We start from the raw sequence: 23804 nt of genomic DNA, 5'->3' as shown, positions 1-23804 counted from the left end.
TACACGAACCCGATGGCACCCCAAATGCGCAAAGAAAACAATCCAACAATGGAGTTGATACCCAGGCGCACAATCACCAAAAGGAGTAGTCAGCTTACCTCGTAACTAGGGAAGACTTCTTCAAAGAAAACCAACTTGCAAACATCCGGACCCAAAACTAGAAGGCAGGAGTATGCAAAGCATGTATATCTACAGCACACATGCCTCAAACACACAAACTACACTGACTTTACACAAGAGCAAGCTGCTTTCACCATAACAGAATTCATGTAATTCACCAAATGTATGTGGCTGAAGGAGGATAGCAAAAATGTCAAGCTTGTTAAGGCAACAACTGAAAACGGTTAAAACAGAAGTAAAACTAAAGCCATGAACTTTGTTTTTGCTTTTTTTGTGCACACATCCGTCCATCCTAACTGCTTTGACTGCCTTCCAGTTTTTGCACGACTGTTATCGGGCTACCTGCATGGTTATGTAAACATGGACGCCATCTTGACGTTAGTGTAACTGCTGACAGGATACTCCCATCAGGTAATTACTGCGCTGTACAATTCAATATGACATAACAGTCCTAGAACAGCCTATGTCCCAGCCCCTTTTACTTTACTGGCCTGGATCGATTGATCAGGAAGTATGCCGATTTATAATGCAGTCTGGCTACTGAACTCTCCACACAAACTAGATAAGTGTGTGTATTTTATTCTAAAAGTAGTTTCGCCATTTTAACCACTTTGCCTTCGCTGGTCTAAGGCCATTGTTTTCATTTAAAGTTAACTAGCCTTGAGACCAGGTGCAATAAAAAGTTATTTGGAAAAAACACCCTTCAGACATTGTGTTCTATTTAAAAAGCCCTGCTTTTAGGAACACTGGCAAAATGTATGCAGCGAGAAAACTAAGCAGTTTTTTTGAGATGTGAAGACCTTACTGGTGCTGTAGGAAAGGTAGGTGAATATGCAGCTGTGCTCTCAAAACCTTCAGTTGGGTTATTCTGTTCCTGCGCAACACAGACCTTCAAAATTATGTGGCATCTTGGAGCCATTTGTAAAAGTTATGTACAATTACAGTGTATCCATCCATGTTATACTTGGTAAAGACGGACAAAGATTGAGCACTTTTAAACTCTACTCAAGATACTGCACTGTTTTAAACTTTCCAAACTTCATATGACCATTTTGTTTGAACTCTTCTGCTTTATTCACAGTTTTTGCCATTCCATTCTGAGATAGCCGTTAAAACTGCAATGATAAGACACCGCATTGGCTGATATTAGCCGGCCCGTGTACACCTGTACAACAAACAAGCATTGACAAAGCTAATAAGTCTCACCTATGTGAGATCTATTGGCTTAAAACATGTGTTTTAACATGTTACACAGCAGCACAAGCTGCTTCACACCATGGCTTAAAGTACAGATATATTTAAAAACAAGCATTTGCAATGCAATAGGTCTCGCATTTATGAGAGCTTGAGCTATTGGCATTGTAAATGACAATGCCATTTATGTGTTGTAATTAAAACAGATATATAAAAGGCATTGCCATTTACAATGACAATGGCTTAAACACTCGCCAATGCAAGACCTATTGCATTGCACATACGTGCTACATTGCATTGCAATAAAGGGCCTTCTAGACCGCTTGTTAGATTGTAAATATCAGAGGAAGAGACCGGCCTGTGACATCTTCAAAGTAGTGATAAATAGTGCAGTGAATAAGATGTGTAAATGTTGTAAATTACACAGACACAAAGTGTGAAGTGAGAGTTACATATGATCCAGAGGTGGTGGTACTTGTGGTACTGGTAGTACTAGTGGTGTTATTGGTGGTGGTGGTGGTGGTGGTACTGGTAGTGGTAGTATTGGTGGTTATGGTACTGGTAGCAGTAGTCTTGCTGGTGGTCATACTGGTGGTGGTGGTACTGGTAGTGGTAGTATTGGTGGTGGTGGTACTGGTAGCAGTAGTCTTGCTGGTGGTGGTACTGGTGGCGGTAGTACTGGTGGGGGTGGTGGTAGTACTGGTAGTGGGAGTATTGGTGGTGGTGGTGGTACTGGTGGTGGTGGTAGTGGTGGTGCTGGTAGTGGTGGTACTGGTGGTGGTGGTACTGGTGGTGGTGGTAGTACTGGTAGCAGTAGTCTTGGTGGTGGTGGTACTGGTGGCGGCAGTACTGGTGGTGGTACTGGTGGTACTGGTGGTGGGAGTAGTGGTAGTATTGGTGGTGGTGGTACTTGTAGTGGTACTGGTGGTTTTAGTGGTGGTACTGGTGGTGGTAGTACTGGTGGTGGTATTGGTGGTGGTAGTGTTGGTGGTACTGGTGGTGGTGCTGGTAGTACTAGTACTGGTACTGGTGGTACTGGTACTGGTAGTGGTAGTAGTGGTGGTGGTGGTGGTAGTACTGGTGGTGGAGGTAGTACTAGCAGTGGTAGTAATGGTGGTGGTGGTACTGGTAGTGGTAGTTTTGGTGGTAGTGGTACTGGTGGTGATAGTATTGGTAGCGGTAGTATTGGTGGAGGTAGTATTGGTGGTGGTGGTACTGGTGGTGGTGGTACTGGTGGTGGTAGTACTGGTGGTGGTAGTGATAGTATTGGTGGTGGTGGTAATGGTAGTGGTAGTACTGGTGGTGGTGGTACTGGTGGTGGAAGTACTGGTGGTGGTGGTGGTGGTGGGTCTGGTGGTGGTAGTACTGGTGGTGGTAGTGATACTGGTAGTGGTAGTATTGGTGGTGGTGGTACTGGTAGTGGTAGTACTGGTGGTGGTGATAGTACTGGTGGTGGTAGTGATACTGGTACTGGTAGTACTGGTGGTGGTAGCATTGGTGGCACTGCTGGTGGTACTGGTGGTGGTACTGGTAGTACTGGTGCTGGTAGTACTGGTACTGGTATTGGTAGTACTGGTGGTGGTAGTATTGGTGGTGGTATTATTGGTGGTAGTGGTAGTATTGGTGGTGGTGGTACTCGTGGTGGTGGTGGTGGTGGTACTAGTGGTTTTAGTGGTGGTCGTGTTACTGGTTGGTGGTGGTGTTACTGGTGGTGGTGGTGGTAGTGTTGGTGGCACTGTTGGTGGTACTGGTACTACTGGTGCTAGTAGTACTGGTAGTGATAGTACTGGTACTGGTAATACTGGTAGTGGTAGTATTGGTGGTGGTGGTATTGGTGGTGGTGGTATTGGTGGTGGTGGTGATAGTGGTACGGGTGGTGGTATTAGTGGAAATACTGGTGGTGGTATTAGTGGAAGTACTGGTGGTGGTATTAGTGGAAGTACTGGTGGTGTTGGTGGTTGTGGTGGTGGTACTGGTAGTGGTGGTGTTAGTGGTGGTGGTGGTGGTAGTGGTAGTGGTGGTGGTACAAGGTAGGAGCTCGAGGCATATATAGAGGGTGAGGAGCTTCAGGCAGCTACAGCTGGTTTATACAATAAGCATCAGTTAGAGGAATATATACACAGGGTGAGCTGGAACTCGAGGCATGTACACAGGGTGATGAAGCGCTTGAGGTATATGCCGAGAGGTGAGGAGCTCGAGCACAGCCAGGTTATACAAAGAGAGGATGAGGAGGGATTTGGAATATATACACAGAGTGAGGAGCCTGAGGCATATAGACCGGTGGGTTAGAAGCTTGAGGTGTGTACAGAAAGGGTGAGGCGCTTGATACACAGACGGATAGGATGAGGCGCCTCAGGTATACTGAACAAGCAAAGTGGCTGCGCCTCTTCAGAACCATTATGTTTCTTTTGTGTTGTCTGTTTTGTGTTGCTCTTACCGATGCAATAGAGCTTTCCACACCTAATTAACAGGCTGACCGACGAAATGTTGCAAAAATTAAACAAGATTTGCAGAGAAACCAAGAGTGTCTCAGCCAGCTGGTCTGCTTCTAAGGTCTCTGGAAACTTTCAAGGCAGCTCTAATCACTGTGCCTGCTGCAGAGGCCCGAACGTGCACAGTAATTATCTGCCGAGTGCAGGAAGCATGAGTCGCTCACAAAGCATTGTCAGGGAAGCAGTTATGCAGTGTGAAACAAACACAAAACTATGTCTGCAGTAATAGTACCTGTGGGGGCTGTGGGGACAGATCATACTTGTCGACTATGGCCTTCAGAGACCCGGAGCAGTGGGAGTTATGGAGGAAGAGCAGGGGTGCTATCAGAGGGTCAAATAATAAGCTGCTGGGAGAGGAAAAGGGAATGGGAGTAGGACGGGCAGGGAGGGCGCAACAGGCAGTATGTCTGCAAGCTGCAGGGAAAGAGCTCTGCGACGGTACCGAGCTCTTCACTAAAACAGTGGCAACCTTCAGAAAATGTATAGAAACAAAGCTGTGCAAAAAACACTGCGCATAAGCTTCACGAAAATAGAGGCAAGCTTCACAAAATGTATTAAAACAAAGTTGTACAAAACATCATGCACAAGGTTCACGGTATCCCCAAACAAGCTCTCGGCATTGCGTGGTGGATCCTTTGAAGTCTGATGCGGGGGCGGGGGAGGGGATTCCTTTGATGTCTGATGCCGAGGCTCATAAGCTGATAACAAATGGTGTGCAATGTGCACGCACCCAACTCACATGCACTGTAGGCAATCCGCCTTTGGGTGCACTTTTGAAAGCCCTTACTTTAATCTCGCCAAAGCATCCCTAACAGGATGGCTTTCAGCGGGACCTAAAAATGCACTGCATAATGCTTTTTTTTTTTTTAAAGCTATGTTCCACAGCGCTGCTGTGCAATATATATGTATATTTCTTTTTTAATATGGAAGGAGGTGGAAGGGAAGTAACAAGAGAGAAAGGCAAGGGGGAAGGAAGAGCAATAACAGGCAGGAGGAGGGGGTAGAAAGCAAAACAAGGGAGGAGTGGGCTGGAAGGAGAGAGCATAAGACAAGGGGAATGGCAAAGACAAAAACAGTTCCTCAATCACAGCATGAGCAGCGAATGGGCACTAAATATGTTGAATCAATCTGTGTTTGGCCCATAAGAGGCAGCAAAGATGACTGACAATGAAGTCAACAAATGATAAGCAATGGGTAGGCTACAAGCCTTTTATTGTAAATAATGCCTCGCAAGCAAGAGTGCATGAGCGGTCGCAGGCTCGACCTACAAATGACATATCAACAAGCGTAAACATCTGCCCATCAACAGACCTACACAAATAATAACACTGCTAGACACACATCTCTTCACAAACACAAATGCAGACACACAAAGACTGGTCTCAAAAGAACTAGATCCAGACACGTCAGACTGCACATGCTGCCCCTTCTCCACATGCACATTTACCTCACTCACCTCAGCAGCCAGGAATTCATCCACTTCGTTGTGGAAGGTGTCAAAGAGGAGTGTCATGGCTTGCCTGCAGGGGGAGACAAAGAGCAAACAGATCAATGCAAGAGTAGAGTGGAGATAGATTATCACACAAGTGACTTGTCCCTTCTGTGGGGAGTGTGTGAGACACCAAGAGGCCAGAGAGAAAGGATGAAGCCTTTGACAAAGACAGACCAACTTAGGGAGTGACCTGGTGATCAGGGTGCGGCAGTACCACAGAACAGCCTTTACCAGCACTAGACTGGCGGGGGCAACAGAACATTTGATCACCCGTGCCTAAGGAGGGAGGGTTATAACAGCATAGCTGGGAGCTAAGTAGACACCCTAGGAGTCCATTAATACCTAGCTTAAGCTACAGGGATCACCTGCCATACCCATCACTCTTGGCCTTTCTAAGCAGGGCTGAATTCAAGGGACATGAACAGAGTTCAGTCCTTACACCCATCTAATTCTCGCTCTTCATTGCAGGGTTTCTCAAGAGATGAGAGAGGGAAGCACAAGCTCTGAGCCCATTCAATCTGTGACCTCTAACAGCTTTACATAGGCTGGCAGTGCATTCCATTATCTAGTGTTCACATGAAGAGGATAGGCCGGTCATGCGAGGGCCACTGAGAATTAGCCAACAATGCATCTTAAGGTACCGGGGGACCTCATCTACTGATTCTGTTGGAAGACACAGAAACCAACTTCAAGTTGCAGGATTCTACACTGGCGACACCAGGTGGATCAAGGCACTGATTAAGAGGGCTTGTATGTCATGTTCAAGTCAGGAATCGTATTGCCAGTCTGCCCGGTGCTGGGAACTATGTGCCCCACCTGCGATCGCAGGTCGGTGTGCGCACTAGCTCTCTCAAGTGCCCACCTCAGCAACTGAATCTCAACTAATAGGGTGGTGTGAGCATGGAACTAAAACTTGTGTCTGGAGACTAGTTGGTGGTGAGCAGACTCACCGAGATTAAGGGACCCCCCCACACCGATGTGTGGGCCTTTTCATCGATCGAGCTGCATCACTCTCACGGGACACCCAGACTGCATGCTCATTGCGTTCAAAGTGAAGGCGGGGGTGCGGCCATGATTGTAGTACCTCATTCTACCTCATGTGGCTCTGATGAACTTGTGCCTGTGTGTGGAACCGGACTTATCTGGTGCAACCTGTATCATAGTGCCCAGGATGTTGTGCTTCATTTACAGGGAGGTACAGAATTGCATCTCTTCACTGTATGTGACCGAAATTGCCTGGTGCAACCCATCTCAACATGCATTGGTCTCGTGCCTCTATTCCAGGGAGGTGCGGAATTTGCAATTTATTGTGTTTGAAATCTGAAGAGCCCTGTGCAACTCACACCAACATGCACCAGGTGCTGTGCCCACATTGCCTGGGCAAGAGCCGGATCATCTTGTACAAATCTGGGCTCCTTATCCTATCAAGAGGCTCCAGTCTAACTCCCTATGCATTGGTTGTTCCCTTTTTTTACCCTCATCGCGGTGGATCAACTGCCCTCTCCACACTTGGGCCTCCCAAATACATCTTGGAGCGGTATTACAGAGAGAGACTGACTGGGTCAAGGAGCGCTTCTAAGACAAGTCGGAAGTGAGTCATGAAACTGCGTGACTCCTTTGTGTTTTCAGACCTGTGGGTGAACTTCCTGAGTGGCTGCTAACCACTCCCTTGTTTATGTTTACCTCACAATTTAAACTGCTACATATTCTCACCCGCTTCCCGAGGACCCAGACTAATTGTGACTTTGGTCGCATGAGGCTCAGGGTCTGTGGGGCTGGGTTGGTCATCATTCATCCAAGGGTACAGGACAATCAGGGTGAACCAAAGGGTAGAGGGAGGCCTGGACCACGTACTCTGCAGACATGAACCATTGACCTGCTGGATTCCAGTGGCACCGCATTAGGGTGCTGAGAGCATATGTGTGTGTAAGAGCGTGCTGTACAGACTGGCTGATACCTGTTGCCCCACATAGCAGTGCAGAGTGAATGTGTGTGAGTGATTGTGTGCGGCCCACCTGTGATTCAAAACACTGGTCGGCCGTGCCATTTTATACATGGATTGTTACTAAAAGCACAATACATTTGACAGTCCGTTTTTCCACGTGGCTCTGGCCCGCTCTGCTGCTAAAAAGTGTTCCATTTTCATGTATGTAAATAATTTTGATATTGTGCACCGCATAAGGGTGTTCTCAATCAATTCGGGGTTCGATTACAGGGGGTGAGATTAGGAATGTCCACAGTGTGCATACTATTGACATCATCATAATACGGGTGGGCCTAGTACTGCAAGTAATAATTCCGTATGTGTTTTATGCCCGAAAGTACATGATGATCATGTTATAATGATTGAATGTGTGGGTTGAATATAAATGTTTCTACATACATCACGTGTGAAGTCTCTTTTGTGAGGCTCGGTGTATTTATCACGTGTGCCTGATGTGCCTTTGCTTTACGCATAGCTGCTGTTGTAAGCCTGATTGCTCAGAGTCAAGCTACACAAGGGTGAGAACGGATTATAGAGCAAGTGTCATCACCTGCCCGTGATGAGAGCAGTAGTTCTGCCTAGCTGGGGGCATCCCTTCCGCCAACCAGACGCCGCCGGTTCCGACACACATCATCATTCCAAAGCCCCTTTAGAACCAAAGGCTTCCAACCTGTTACAGCTCTCTTGACCCGTCTGCCCACTAATCCTCAGTTCCCACTACCAGGGCAACTCCCGACAACCCAGGCCTCGTGGGACTCCTCAGCATAGCCTCCTGTGCTCTCATCAGAATTCCTGTCCACCTATCCCAAGTCTACCCACACCATCCTGACTTGTTCTCAGAGTGCTTGAGAATCTGGCTGCACACATGCTGCCATCTTACAGATCATCTCTTCACTCTGTCTGTTATCTCCTTATTCTCTGTATTCTTAGGGACGCTCTACCTTTTAACGCCCAGGCTAAGCTCTCTTTTGCAGTCTTAGACCCTTTATCCCTACATTGGTCAACTTCATCCTCATGGAACACTTCCAGCCCCTAACTGCCTCCTCTTAACTTGTCAGTCCCAAAACGTATTAAAAGGCTATTGCCCCCTCTTTCCTCTCAGGGTCATTGCATAGCCCTCCAAGCTTCTCAATAAGCTCTAGTTTCATTTCTCCACCAGGACACCTCCACCTCCCTCCATCCATCCCCGCTTCTTTCAGACCCCTCTCTCTAAACACTCACATTTCCGACCCAGGCTCATGGCTTCCTTCAAACAAACTAGACTCTTCATCACTCTTAACTCCTAAAGCCCGTCCTCCCTCACATTTTCCTCTGGAATTCTCTTGCCCCCCCTCCAGCGCCACATACAGTCTTACCTGCTGATGGTCTGCTTCACCGGCCTCTCCTGAAGGTGTATGTGGTGGTTTAGTGTCCAAGGACTCTGATGGTCGCTGGCCTTTTAGGTAAGAAATAAGTGAGGTGAGTTAGAGGTGGTGTTCTCGTACTACTCTCCATGGCTGTCCATATCCGTCTGTGTAGCAATAAAAAAGTACGCTAGTAACAGAAAGAACAAGCATTTGCAATGCAATAGGTCTTGCATTTGTTAAAGTTAGAGCTGTTAGAGTTGAAAATAAAAAATGTTTTACTTTAGTTTTTTTTTATTTGCAGTGGAGTGATTATATTTGCATAGCACGATTGCCAATGGTATAAAAAAGCCAAAGTAAAGAGCATTGTCATTTTCAACGCCAACAGCTCTAGCTTTAACAAATGAAAGACCTATTGAATTGGAAATGCAATTAGTCTAGGAATTGTGGAGTTGGATTTAAAGGCCTTATAAATGCCAATGTTTTTTAGCTAGCCATGTTGCGGGTGCAGTACCAAATGGGATCTATTTTGGTTACATGTGGTACTGCACCCTGCAAAAGATATGGTAATTCCACCCTATCCATCAAGCATTGCATGCAAGACAGTACCAAAAATACATTCAAATAGCTATGTCCATATACAAAAATTAGTAGCTTTGAAATGTGACAAAATAATTATTATATAACTCCGGATCAGGGTGAACTCTGTGTAAAACTAATGAAGGGAAATTTATAGAAGGTCTTAATAGTTGTGACATGTGCTAGTGAGTAAAGTAACCACTGCCAGCCTTGCTTAGGACCAAGTGTGTGTCCTGCCTGAAGCTCTTTCAGAAAATAGTGCTCAGAGCCTGTAAATAAAATCTAGGTAGTAACAACACATGTAACAGGGAGTGTCCTCATGGGAGGTTACAAGAAGAGACATGGCGGTACTAAGTAGGGACTACTAAACTCATTGACCAATGAAAAGCCACCATTTACAAAGGACAGGGAGAGGAGCCAATTAAAAAGATGGGCGGAGCTTTATGCCCCTATCCTGATTACAGTACGTCTCGAAGAGACAGCTCAAGTGCGCCTATGCAAGACCTAAAAAGACAGTAGTAGCAGAGACACTGCAAAGCCGTGAAAAGCACTTCTGCTCCGGTGGTGGTTGCATCTCAGATCCGGGATGGCCATGCATTCAATTTACTGCAGTATGGATGGCCACAACACTTGCAATTTTGACAACCTGAAGCAAATACAAGTAACAGATACCGGAGAAATCCAGGCCTGACTTATGTTCTACAAGAACACGCGAGGAGACAGCACACAGAAAAACAACCAGGTAAGTCTAACAACATTCTACAATCAAAAGTAAACTCATGGAATAATTCTAATTAAAGGATATTACACTTACCGTCCGGGCTAGGTCTCCACGTACATCCTTGCGCTTCATCAGCTGCAGTCGAATTTCCACATCAAATTTGCGGCACTGCTGGATGTACTCATGGCTTCCCAGCACACGCTCGCTGAGGGAGGAACAGAGATGACAGAAATGAAACTGAAAAAACAACAGCAGAGAGGACTTTAATCATGTTACACAAAGATCTATTTCTTAGAGGGTTACTGTAATAAGGATGGCGAAAATAACAAGGCATTCCCAGTGCAACAGAACGTCGAATTTACCTAAAATATGCCATTCCTGACCTAGGAAAACAATTCCACTCACAAACCTCAAGCCATTTCTCATAAACAGTTACTTTATGTACCAACCCTTTGCTCCAGAGCCCTACCACTCACTACGAACTGCATCTCACAAATAGTGCACCCCAAACCACCAAATGTTTTACCTGTCCAAACCAGAACCTGCATCTCACGCATGGACTCACTTTAACACTACACATGTGTACCACGTCCCCACCGTGCACACCTTCCTTTCAATGCACCACAAACAGTCGGTACCTTTTCCTCATCCAGCACTCTTTCCACCTCCCACCATTCCTTAAACAATCTTAGTACATTCTCCCACATGGCCTACCTCTGGGAACTAGGCGGACTCCAGATGAGTTAAAGATAACTTTTTTATTTAAGCTCATAACAAGCGACCTACCACAGCTGCAGTTTCTAACACCCACCACTTCAAAGCCAAACATTCCACCCGTGGAGAAGTGTGGCTCAGGGGTTAGAGGCGGCAGACCTGGAGCGTGAGTTCGGCCCTCGACCAGGGTTCAATTCCCCGCCTCGGCGGGTCTTGGGCTCAAAATTCCACGGACTCGTTAATTCTCGCTCCGGTGCCTTCTCGACTCACGGGTTCACACTCTGCGACTCTGGGCAATAGCTTGCTTAATCTCCACAACGGCCCCTCGCGGTGGGATGCCTGGCTTTCACCTTGTGGATACCCTGCCAGGGTTATCTCACAGGGGAATACCAGGACGGGTTCCCTAAGCAAGCGCAGAGATGCCCCAGGGTAAGTCGTGCGCTATATAAGTTTCATTCATTTCATTTCATTTCATTTCATTCCAATACTTGGTCTCTCATGCAGGACTAGCACTATGGCACAGTACCACAACTGCCAGGCCTTAACTGCACCACCCTCCCACCATTGTTTAATAGTCCAGCCCACCTTGACAATTCTGCTACCTCTGATACTGCAGTCCAGTGCAGGTAAGATCCTACATCCTCAGCTGTCAAGCGCCTATCATTACTGCCTTTTCACCCTACAAATTCCTTCTGACATTTAACTATCAGTCATCCGTATTCAGTCAAAGGATAAAGTTACTGGTAGCATGGCTGTTACTCCTAGTATAAAGTTACTCTCATACTCCCCAACAAAGGTGCCCTATTGACTGGTAGCGGGACTGGAATAACCTTCTCAAAGCTCTTTTCAACTAGTGGTCAGCATCCATACATACAGAGTACATCGCCTCCTACACAGGCCTGCACCATCATCAATTCCCCCATTTAAAACAGCCTTTGTTCTGATTAACGGCAGACTTGAGGGAGGTGGGTGCTGGAACAGGAATGCCTTGAGCCAGGAGTAATAGTCACCATTAGGGCATCTGTATCCTACACCTTTGTCTCAACTCATTCCTACTCCCAACCATGCCAGCACCTAACAGACAATGGCTACGTAAGTTAGGTCTTAGGACTTCTTAGCTGCTTGTGTATCAACCCTAGATAGAGGATAGAGCCTACGGAACAACTCCTAGACAAAGATGTCGGGTGATTGGTCTGGAGGGTACAAGCTAGGAAACCACAAACCCGTTGGGTCTGCAAGAGAGCACATGAATTTTTGCAAAAGGAAAAAACCCAGAAAAGGAGTAGAAATTATGGATATTCGACATGGGACATCTTGCAGGCTGCTTTACTTTCATCAAGACCACCAAGAATGAAGGCCAACTGAGCAATAATGTTGTTTGGTCCGGTCTAGTTAAACCATAATATGTGTCAAAAATCTATATTATTAAGCACTATTTAGGCTGAAAAAGAGTGACTGGACACGAGGTTTAATTATTGAGAAGGAATTTGGCCAAAACACTAAGGACAAAGATGGGGCAGCCTCAAACAACCATTGAGTCGCAAAGAACAATGGTATAAAGTATTAAATCTAGCAGGGCATGCAGTTCATCATCATCTCACATTATGGTAGTAATCCCAGCAATAAAAGCTGTCCTCCTTGAAAGCGGATTTAAATCTCAAGAAGCCAAAGGTTGCAACAGCTTGTGCACAAGATGGGAGAGTTTGATGTCCAAATTCCATCTGGACTTAGGCCCTCTTATTGTAGGAAAAAGCAATGGAGAAAACCAATTGGATGATATCTGATGTCTTCAAATGAAGACAAGGACTCTCCTGGCCTGGCAAAAGACTACTGTTCTTTACCCTGGTATGTATGGACTGCACCATCTGAGTGCCATCTGCCCCTTCCAAAATGTAAAGGCAGTTTGAGCCATAGGGAGCTGCCTGGGACACACTGGCCTCAGCAAAGGCCAGATTAACACGCTGGTGATTCCCTTTAAAGATCTTGTCCTCGTTTTGCTGCAAGCAGAGGCAGAGGAGCCAGCAGAAGGCCTTTGCTGAAAGAGAATCCCCATCTTGAAGGTCCGGGAAGCCTTGACACAACTGAAATAAAAGTCTGTGACTGAGCCATGACTGCGCCCACCTTGAACTGCCGCAGAATTTCACCTATGAAGGGTGTTGAATTATTACTATCAATTGTAAAGTTAAATCCTTCATACTGTGCCTCCTGCTTAGAGTCCGAAGATATCAGCCCTGCCTGGTGGCTCATGGAAGGACGAGTACAGAAATACAACTACAGCATTTATAGTAAGAATAAACATGGAACTAAAATAACAAGTGCAAAATAGTATCCAGAGGTTAGATACACAAGCCTCTACAGGAGGAGCACACTATGTCGGCCAACAACATTTAGCCAAGCAGATGTCCTGGTAACCAACAAAATATGTAATCATCACAGAAGCGAAGTACTGTTGTCTGAGAAACACAAACGCAGTTGTAAATTGCCTTGAGAAACCCTTGATCGAATTTGCTACCTTTAATCAGGGTAGAAAATGAACAGCGTTGGTAATTCTAGAAAAAGCTAATAGTGCAATTAGCCAGCAAGCGCCAGAATTGACAGGAGCAGTCAGAGCCGACTCTTCCCGAGGTCAGGAGAAGGTGGACAAAGTAAGTGAGCGAATTCCTTCATTTGCGCGAGTTTTCCTTTTTCTCCAACAGGACACTCAAGGAAGCACATCTTCCACCCAGGACAAACGGGTCTAGGAAATCTTTCAAGGATTGAATATGCATGATAGACCAGCAGTCAGAAATACTGCTCAAGTTAATAACTATTTTTCAGGGATTATTCCTCCGATTCCCAGCCTTTAGACAAGTCGCAGGGAATCGCAGAACCTCCCAGACAGGACGAGAATTCAGAAGTTTGGACAGATGTGCTTGTTTCACAGGAAAAAAGGAAATCGATATCTGCAGAACCTATGTCAAGGGTCCAAGCAAAAACCTATTGCTCCCTGTACATATATCCGCGCCAGGATACTCCGGCAGTAATTGTGCGCGCTATAAAACAGCTTAACATAACATAACATAACATATACAACCATACGCTGCTCAAGCACAAAACAGGGCCGGAGATTGCCAAAGATGACTCCAAAGACAGTCTAAGGCCTTGGCAATGCGCTGTCTACATGCAGTTGTCCATCAATGTCCGGATGATCTTTGTATACAGTGTCCCTGGGAGGTCTGAATGTGCAACACGCCTCTAATAAGAGACCAGATTATTCCCTTCTCTAAGAGAAAAGTTAGGGCACGGTGTAGTCCTGTAATTTGCAGCAGAATTAGTGAGCACCATTCCCAAATGGTATCCCCATTCGATCACCTCACACCTCCTTTGACATCTCATGCCCTACAATCATCTCAGGCCTCTACAAGCACCTTGTAGGAAAAGATGGAGAATGTGGTGCTGCCTAACATGGTAGGGTGGAGAAGTGATAAGAAGTGAAAACGAATACTGACACCAACAAGAAGGGAGAGCTGGATAGTGAAAGGCAAACAGAGATGGGTTCCATTGGGTGTAGGGGGGCAGTAAAGTGAGGAATGACAGACTCCAAAGAGTACAGAATCAGGATTGTGTGAAATGTGTGATCCACTGTTACCTGGCATGAGGCTGGGCATTTAAGGTCTAAATCAGACTCTAAAAAAAGAGTAAGCCGGCAGAGATGGAAGAACAAGGGACAGTTCATCTTAGTGAGTGGCACCAGTTGTGCTGGGAATAAGCCAAACTGCTTAAGCGAAATGCATTAAATGTACCATTATGAGAAATGGCACAATATAGTATTTACCTCAGGGGGTGTTGGTTTGATAGGCACACCCTGTCAAACGTCAGTGGCAGGAAACAGTGTGCCCTCAACGCCCTTAACCCAAGGCCTTATCAGAGCATGACAGCCATATCCTGCCTGGCCACTTGGGACATTGAGCACATTTGCAGTCAATGAAGCAGAACCTGGTGCCGGGAACTTATCAGCATAAAGCCAGAGGCGTTGGTAGCAAGTGACTCTTCCTGGACATTGTTATGCAATAAGAACCCACCGGTGCATATCTTGTGACCATCTCTTTACATATTGCTGCACACAAGGGGAGGTTACAGTCTGGGCCAGTGGTTGATTTTGTGGTAGTTGGGCAGAAGTGAACACTCAGACGGACAGAAAATGAGCCTTTAAATGAGAACAGACACAGACTGGGTAGTTGAAGTGTACAGAGCAGACAGCACAGATAGGAGCTGGGCAGGCAACCCGCACACACAGATTGGATCCTAGTCCCTGCAGTGGACAACCTAATAAAACAAAGAGAATCAAATGAAGTAGCCGCCCTGATTCTACTAGTGTTTTTCTGTGGCATGCAATACTGTTCACCACCCAACACTACTAACCAGACTGCAAGCCATAGGAAATTTAGGAAATCCTCAGACATATTTTCCTCTTTTAGATACAATTATCAGCTCCCTGTTCCCATACACCTCCGAAACCCAACTCACTGGATACCACGTCCCTCAAGGCTCAACCCTCTATTCAACTCTTCACTTTAACATCTACCTCGGACCTATGCCAGGATTAAATCAATCCTTGAGCCTGTCCCTATTTAACTATGCAGATAACATAGTTCACCCTCATATTCAAGAACCTCAGCAACACAACGGCATCCAGGTTTGCACCAAGCTTGATTGCTATAAAAAGATGGATGTTTGTCAACCACCTCAAACTTAACCCAGACAAAACAAAACAGAAAATCTTAGATGCAAAAACTGGCCACCGGCACTAGAGATCCCACCCTCTCTTCTGCAGATTCAAGACAAGCACCCACTCAAAAAGCAAAAAAGCAAAACGATCAGGAATCATACTACAGGCAGATCTTATCCTGGAACTACAAACAGACACGATAGTGAGGTCATCAACCAACATGCTTTGAATTCCAAAACAGATTGACCACTACCTGTGCACACCCCACAGAGTTCAACCCCAGATATGGTTGTACACTCTTGCTTGGATTATGTGAATGATCTATACCTAGCAGCCCGAAATTTACTATTAAGCCAATTACGAGTGAAAAAATCAGTGGCTGCTGCTCCTGCACTAAAAACCCTTTGTGCACATCTCTTGTGACACCTTGTGTCACTGAATTTACTTCCGGTGTCTCACTAAATAGTGTTCAAAGCACTGTGCATAAGATACCAAGCACTACTTGGAATAGGACCAACTTTCACCAATAACAATGTGAGATCCAACACCCTAGGCGAAGCCTTCCATCCAAGAAACAAACAACTTAAAGTAGCAGGTTTCCACAAAACATGACTTCGAAGTGAACTTATTTCCAGCCAAAGCAAGTGAAATGTGGAGCTCCTTCCCCATCCAGATAAGGAAACTACAAAGCCATCTTCTTTTCGGGAAGGTCATAAACGCATGGCCCTTCGTGTCCTTAGACCCTTAATTGATCCTCAAAACAGCCACTGGACCATCACCTCTCAACCAGTGTAAACCTAAAACCAGACAGAAAAGACAGAATAATAGACTAGAGAGGAAGGCTCACCAGTTCAGGAATGCCTGAAACATGCCATATTAAGTGCAATCTGTCACATGCCGCACATACCGTAAAAAATGAGCGCGCACACACACATGCAATGTCAAGTTCACCAGAACTTGAGCAGAACACATGCCAGTCCCTAATGCTCCTCCACCTATATAAATCATGTTACAACCACACAATTCTCCAACCATTCAAACAGGTCTTCCTGTAAATTGCTTCAGGCAAAAAGAGAGATACAAGGTCACAAGAGTGGCAGCTGCAGTGTGCAAGCTCTAGATGACATAACACACAGAAAACGGGCACCTGAAGGGTAAGGTTTACTCACAAACAGATCATGTATTGCAAAGTCTGCAACACTCTAGGCTTCTTGTACACACAGAAAAGAAACCACACACCAGTCCACCATACAGAAGTGTAATGGAGAATGCAGTTGCCATCCAGATTCAATACAAGCTCCACAACAAGCAATATTCATGTAGCTGACTGAAATACCATCATTATTTTGAGCAGGACTGAAGACTCTAACATGTGGCATAGCCACTCTCCAAGTAGGGCTTCAGTGAAGCTTCTCCTACGCTCTCCTGCAGCCCTGCGCAGTGCAGCACCTACAGCGCCAATCCTCCCTGAAAAGGAAACTGGTGATACTATCACACCCAACCAGGAGGATCAGCACCTTCTTTGGGCATGAAAAGAATGCCTGAATATTCGACACTATTTGTGACACTGCTCCAAAAATGTGAGCATATTCAGAGTACAGAAACTGGAAATGTAGTCATTCTCACTAGTTCAACTTACTTACCAAGCAGACACGTTTGACTGGCGTTTAGTCCTACTCTAGGCAAAGGCTGGAGTGCTTGTCTGCACAAAACAAGGCCAGTGTGTTACAAACTAAGCCTGGAGTACCTCGGTCTATAAAAATAGCAACAGCTGAGTCCTCACAACAACGTGGAGGTCCTCCAGAAAAGTTTAGTGCGGGTTACCCATTACAGCAGTACTGTGCGTTTCTTTAGATGCACACTGGCACCAATGACACCTCAGGGTATCATGAGTATCATGAGGTTGCAATAGATATACATTTTAGAGATGGATAAGTCTAAAGCTCAGCCTAATTCTCAGATGGACAGAGCTGAATTGATGAATATTGCTTTGCTTAGAAATTCTAATGTATTCAAGGAATCCATAGTCCTGAATTAGTGCATCTTATTTCTTTATTTTGGTTTTTCTTTCTTATTTTTCAATGTGATAGGAGTCTATAGTCAGAACCACAGGATACAGGTGACAGCCAACGCTTGTTTTGCCCCTTACTTGACAGGCAGGCCTGTGGCTTTCTCAAAGCTGTTAGTAAGAGTGATTTGTAAAGCAAACAGATTTTTTTGTCACATTATATTGTGAAACAATGTATAACCCAAGACAGGAACAGATCATCTCACTCACCAACCAGATCAGAATTCTAGAACGGACATCAAATCACCCGAAATCGGCTTACAACTGACCACATCACTATGCAAGGTGATTTGTTTAGAGGAGGTTCAGTGCCACCGGCTAGGTATACGGACACCAAACGTCCAAAATACAAACATTTCCCCAGACTCTCTGTCGAACAGATTTTAAAAACTACCAACAGCAGGAGTGATAACACAAACAAGAGGAAGGGACATGAAGGAAGCCCACTCAACGTCTTCAATCTGTCCAAAACTTCTTTATCACAAACTGAAATAAGCAAACTGAATATGGGGTTATCTTTTTGCCGAACAGCAACCTGGGATATAACAAAAACACAAATGAATCTATACAAATTCACTTGCAAACTGAAAATAGAAATATTTTTTCCATAACAAGTCCGAATGACAACCTATACATTCATGAACGGGCCTGACTACCATGTGCTTGCAAGACCCCAAGGATATCAACATTCTGACCAATCGTTGAGAAAATGGAAGAGATTCTTGCTCCCGCATGGAAACAGCAGCAGATGTAAGCATTGATAAACGCGTCACTAAAACCACATAGCCCATGAGGACCAAATCCATCTTTTGCCCTCAACTAATACCAGAAAATAGCACAGATGCATTCCAACTTGCAGTCTCTCCAGATATGGATCAGAAATACAGGAAGTACACCAAGAAAAGGAAGATTTCAGCTACATAAAATTTCCCCCTCATGAACTTTCAGCCATCAGATCACTGAAACAACGTTACAATGTTATTATCAAAGAAGTAGAGAAGGGGGAAATGTGATAATACTTCACATTGATTATTACCTCCTAGAATAGAAACTACACGCCAACTCTGACAAGGACTGCTATCAGGTCCTCGATCATGATCCAACTATGTAAATATAAGCACATATCAAGGTCTGCCTAGATGACCGCCACGCACGGGACCTTCTAAATGAGGACAAGAAGAACTACCTGATACAGCCTTAACAGCTGATATAACACTTGCAATTACTTTAAATGGTAAGATCTTGGGAGCCCCAATCACTGTATATTTTACACCACTTTTCTTTGCTCCCTTGGGTCGGGGACACCCCTCTCTAACTGTGATGCATTTTTTCATGCATCCTAATATATTGAGGTCGGGCGCTCCATGATCACCAGTATCTGCCCATTTTGTCTCAACTGTATGCCACTATCTCACACTAGGGATCCAATCACGTGTCTCCTTCAGACCTTAAGGGTGCAGCACGGGGGCAACTGCAGGTTATGACCGATACATTTCTCTAATGAATTTCCATTCATTTTACCCTGATTATGAAACGCACTCCTCTCTAAATCCATATTGAACTCCGGCCACCATCTGGAAACTCGTATGTACTACCCTTTTATGAACATATATATATATATATATATATATATATATATATATATATATATATATATATATATATACATATACATACACACACACACACACACACATATATATATATATATATATGCTTTACTATTAATGATGTGCTACCTATCGACTGAGCGCTCTTTGAACTCCGTATTGAACTGAAACTTGCACCACTTTGTATTTCGCTTTTTTATACATACAACCATATTACGAAAATTTAATGAATAATACCACGTAATGTTTTAAACCCTGGGTGCTACCACGATGCATTCAGACGTTTGCTATGCATTCAGACGTATGCTATCAATACATGTTAATATGCAAAAATCTGCATAGGTCTCCATATGGAAACAACGTGGTTTTTACTTATCCATGACATTATTGCTGGGCAACTACACATGAACTTGTTAAAAAAAAAAAAAAACATTGTATGTTGTGATTTGGGTTTGCACCATGTGTATTTTTCTTGTTTTTCGCCCTATCTCTTTCCCTTAACCTTTATGTGGTCCTTTCATGTCCACTCATTTGAGGTGGTCTTGGGTTATCTTTGGTTTCACAATATAATATGACAAACAATTTGTTTGCATTACACAGCCCTGAGAAAGCCCCATAGCACGAATCAAGTAAGGGGCGAAACACATGTTGGTCGTCCCCTCTATCCTGTGATTCTGACTACAGAATCCTATTGCATTGAAAAAGAAGAAAGAAAAAACAAAATAAATAAATATGGTGCACTAATTCAGGACTATAGATTAATTGAAAACATTTGAATTTCTAAGCTAAGTACAATATTCATCAATTCAGCTCTGTCCTCCTTCTTTTGAAACTTGTTATAGTGGAGCAGGGGTTTCCCATTTTTTAAGGACACCTGAAAACTCTAATTATACCCACTGCTCAAGGATGGGAATCTCCTGGGATATTCACCCCTGTCCTTTTCACACACTTAGTTCTCAGAGGGGACTGCATCCCAGTCTCTCTGCATCTGTGAGAAGCTTCCCTCATGCCATCAGATGTCCATGGGTACAAGCCTCATGGCAGCAGACCCCTGAGTGACTGCGACCGTCCAATCCACAAGTGATACAACCCCACGTAGTAGAACAATGTTCCTTTCAAAAGGTCTGTCCTTCTTACTTTTGGCACCCAGAGGGCTCGAGTTTTCCAGGTCCATGCACATGGGTAGCCCATCCAGTCTGGAAGTTTTATTTGCATTCTGGGATTTGTAGTTCAGTTCATACCATTATAAAATCATAACTCCAAGCCCCAAAACGATACGAATAAGATGCTAAGGCATGAACCTGTGACACTTATGAGCTCTGGAAACATCACCTGCGCTTATTCATTGAGAATTAAACCGAAATGGAATTTGGATGCAGGAATGTTTTCTCACAGCTACGTTTGGAATTACATGTTTAGTTTTATTTACAAGACTTACTGTTAAGTTCAACCTAGCTATTTAGTACAAATGGGCACTGAACAGAAGATGATTAAAGTATAAATTACCCTACAATAGCTAATAAGACAACAAAATAGGAACACACAAAAGAAACCGTTTTAAAAAAACAACAGAAAAGCAACTATGTATTAATAAAACAGAACCAATCCAGGAGTCATCATTATTACATTGATGAGGTTAGTAAGTCCGGAAAAATATTTTTAAATCTGACAAAATAAAGATCTGGGCGAAAACAGTGACTTGAAGGAACCGTATCCCATATTTGTGCACCTCTATAAAGCCAAGTTAATGTGTATTTTTGTACCAAAGTGGGATCAAGAATGAAATGCATGGACTTCCCCATAGGAGCAAGTGTCAGGCAGAGGCGGAATTGGTCGTGCACTAGAGTTGGGGAGATGGAAGCAGTAAACGGAACTAATTCTATTTTCAGAGGTTATACATTTAAGAAATGGAGGGAAATCTAAACCATCACAGCACTAAAGCAATGCTGCAGGCAATTGATCTCGACAACGGATGACAACATTAGCGAAAGCTGTGTGTCAACAGCGTGGTGGTGGACACAGATACCAGAGTCAGCAGGCACATCAGTCAGCGGCTCCATGTACATACTGAACATGGGAGTTTGGATGGAACCCTTGCTTACCCCACTACGTATTGGACTTAGAGGTCTGGAGCTAACCAACCACTGGGTACCTCCAGATCTAAACTAATCCTATGCACCCCGAAAGAAAATAAATGGTTGTTTCATGGTGGACAGTGTCAAAACGCACTCAGATCTTCAAAGACCACAACCTCATGGTATCTACACAGAGTCCAGGAGAGATGCCCGTGCAGCGTCACAGGCTCTACTGAGGACCAAGAAACAGACAGGTCCCCAGGAATAGAAAATGAAAGCTTTTAACAGGTAAGTTAAAAGCAAGAACTCTGGGACTCTGCCACTGCACCTCATCCTTTTCATTTGCACCCTTAGTACGCCTGCCTTGATCCAACTTGCTGCCTGGCCTGCACCCTCGGATTTCTCCCACCATCTACACTCCCATGCCATGCAGCCCCAGTATTCACTGCCCACATCCCAGCTAGACGGGTTATCTCTAGACTTGAAATGTCAACAACCCCTTCTACTCGATATCAGGCTAGCGTCACTAACAGACTTAATAAGTGTCAACATTTAGCTAGTAGGCAAGAAGGGAGACTACAATCAATCACACGTTCCAAAACCAGAACTGTGTACAAATCCAAGCGTGAACCCTTTTCAAATCCTTATACATAACACAAGCCAGTCCACTATACAAAAATATAATAGAGACTGCAGTTGCCATCCAGCTTTATTACGAACTCCACAACACACACAGCCTACATAAATACAGTCCTATTTCATACTAAAGCGCCAAGAATCCAAGTAATCAAAAACACCCTTGATGTTACAAGCTACAGGGTCCTGCTTCATTGGTCGACATCATTCAAAGCCACTGGTCATCAAGTCTTGATCCTTTCCACAAGCAAGGGATCTGCTAATAACCCTGTATTTCTACTCTGCTCCTCCAGCCTCTTAGACCTAAATGAATTCACCCGGATAGGATCTTGGATATCTCAGCAGCTACCAGTTCTATCAGAAGTTATCATCCTCTACCCCATAACCTTAAAACTATCTGGCTACTCCTGAAGTCCCTCATGAATAAAACAGAATCACAGCAGACCCTCAAACCAAGAATATCCCTTGACTCAGTCTAAGTCTGCCATGCACTTATTCAGACATTGACATCAATGGCCGACCTCTAGTTCACCCTGACAAACCAAATTAATTCTCATTTGCACCAGCAACGGAAAAGCACAGGCAAGGACTTTGATATGAAGTTGACCGGAGTCACATTCAATACTCTCCACAGAGCACTAACTTTCAGCTATTGCATTTATGAATAACAAAAGCACCTCTTCTAAATTAGATGTTAGAAATAAACACCCAAGCCATGGTTCTTGGGCACCTGGACAATGGTAATCCCGCGTCTGCAGCTATCCCATACTACACGATGGCACCACTGATGAGAAACCTCCCTGTCATTGCTCCAACTCCCACCACTTGCATGCAAAAATGCTTTCAATCACCATGCCTCCATTCCCACATCATCTTCAAGAACTCTTTAATCATCTACAAGACAATCAGCGAGTGCACTAGCCTAATTTAAGGAAAATCAAACTACTTCATGAAGCAAACACATCACCAAAGACCATAAAACTGATATACCTGAAATCAAAAAAAGTCAAAAAAGAAATAAAAGAACAAAGAGTTCTCAAACTACGGGCAGAGGACATGTAAGAACAACTCTCGATTATTAGACTCACCCCATCAGGCCTGCAGTTCAGAAAGGAACTAAAGATACATCTCTTCAAGGACACGTCATCTCACTTATGTGGATCTTCCCAACTCTGCCAAACTCATACCCATCAATAAGAGACCTTCCCTCACTACTATCAACCTCATTTGATGTACACAACCTTCAATCATCCCCACCCCTCTTCTGTATGCGATCTTGAATCTCACAAAACCACACACTTGCTCCGGAGCTATTGTTTTGCTCCACAGGTACCAACATTTATACTTATTTTACCGACAAAAAAAAAAAAATGAGCCGCCGGGCTCTATAAGATACTCACTTCTGTAGGAACTCTTCCAGGCCGCATAGCTTCAGCACATAGTCATTAACGTCAATGGTATGCAGCTCGTCATTGGTGTAACACAAGGTCTGGTAGATGAGAAGGTCCACAGTGGAAGAACCTGAGAAGACAAGGACATGATTACCTCTTGGAACAGAGGCTGGGTCCTATCAGCTCCCTGCTGCTTCGATACAGGGAAAACCTGGGCACAAAAACTGTTCATTATCCAATCCCTTAACCCCTTCGCTGCGGGGGTAATTCCCCCGCTGTGCTGGGGGGCGGCGCGCACAGCGCCCCCATGCTCATGACGAGCTCAGCTCGTCATGATGCACAGTGCTCCTGTGCTCATGATGAGCTGAGCTCGTCACAGCCGCACCCGTTTTCGTGGAACGTTCAGCAGAGCAGGGGAATTATCACTGCGTGTGAGCGTTCCACGGCTCATGACAAGCTCAGCTCGTCATGAGCACAGGAGCACCGTGCCTCATGACGAGCTGAGCTCGTCTTGAGCATGCAAGGTGTTAAGTATGGGCACTGGCCAAAAAACGTCAAATGGACCTTTCAGAAGGAAAGACAAAGTATAAGTTGGCATTACACTTACACTGGTATCAACCAAGAGAAAAGATATCATATACGAGTGGCCTTTCCCAGAATGAGAGAAAAGGCTCCCA

At 44.7% G+C, this 23804-nt stretch overlaps 1 protein-coding gene across 1 annotated transcript in view; it reads right to left on the bottom strand.

Annotated features, from left to right (window-relative positions):
• The window catches only part of PIK3C2B (phosphatidylinositol-4-phosphate 3-kinase catalytic subunit type 2 beta), a 397956-nt gene that overhangs the window by 208383 nt on the left and 165769 nt on the right, over positions 1-23804 (bottom strand). Inside the window, exons 5-8 of the mRNA XM_086923460.1 lie at positions 23137-23257; positions 10019-10130; positions 8638-8717; positions 5263-5326 (exon numbers count right to left, since the gene is read on the bottom strand). Of these exons, the coding sequence (XP_086779586.1) occupies positions 5263-5326; positions 8638-8717; positions 10019-10130; positions 23137-23257 (377 nt within the window). The remainder of the gene's footprint in view (positions 1-5262; positions 5327-8637; positions 8718-10018; positions 10131-23136; positions 23258-23804) is intronic.

This window comes from Lissotriton vulgaris, chromosome 5, assembly GCF_964263255.1.
Source record: "Lissotriton vulgaris chromosome 5, aLisVul1.2, whole genome shotgun sequence".
In the NCBI taxonomy this organism is placed as follows: domain Eukaryota; kingdom Metazoa; phylum Chordata; class Amphibia; order Caudata; family Salamandridae; genus Lissotriton; species Lissotriton vulgaris.
This window is presented reverse-complemented; position numbering and strand designations above follow the sequence as displayed.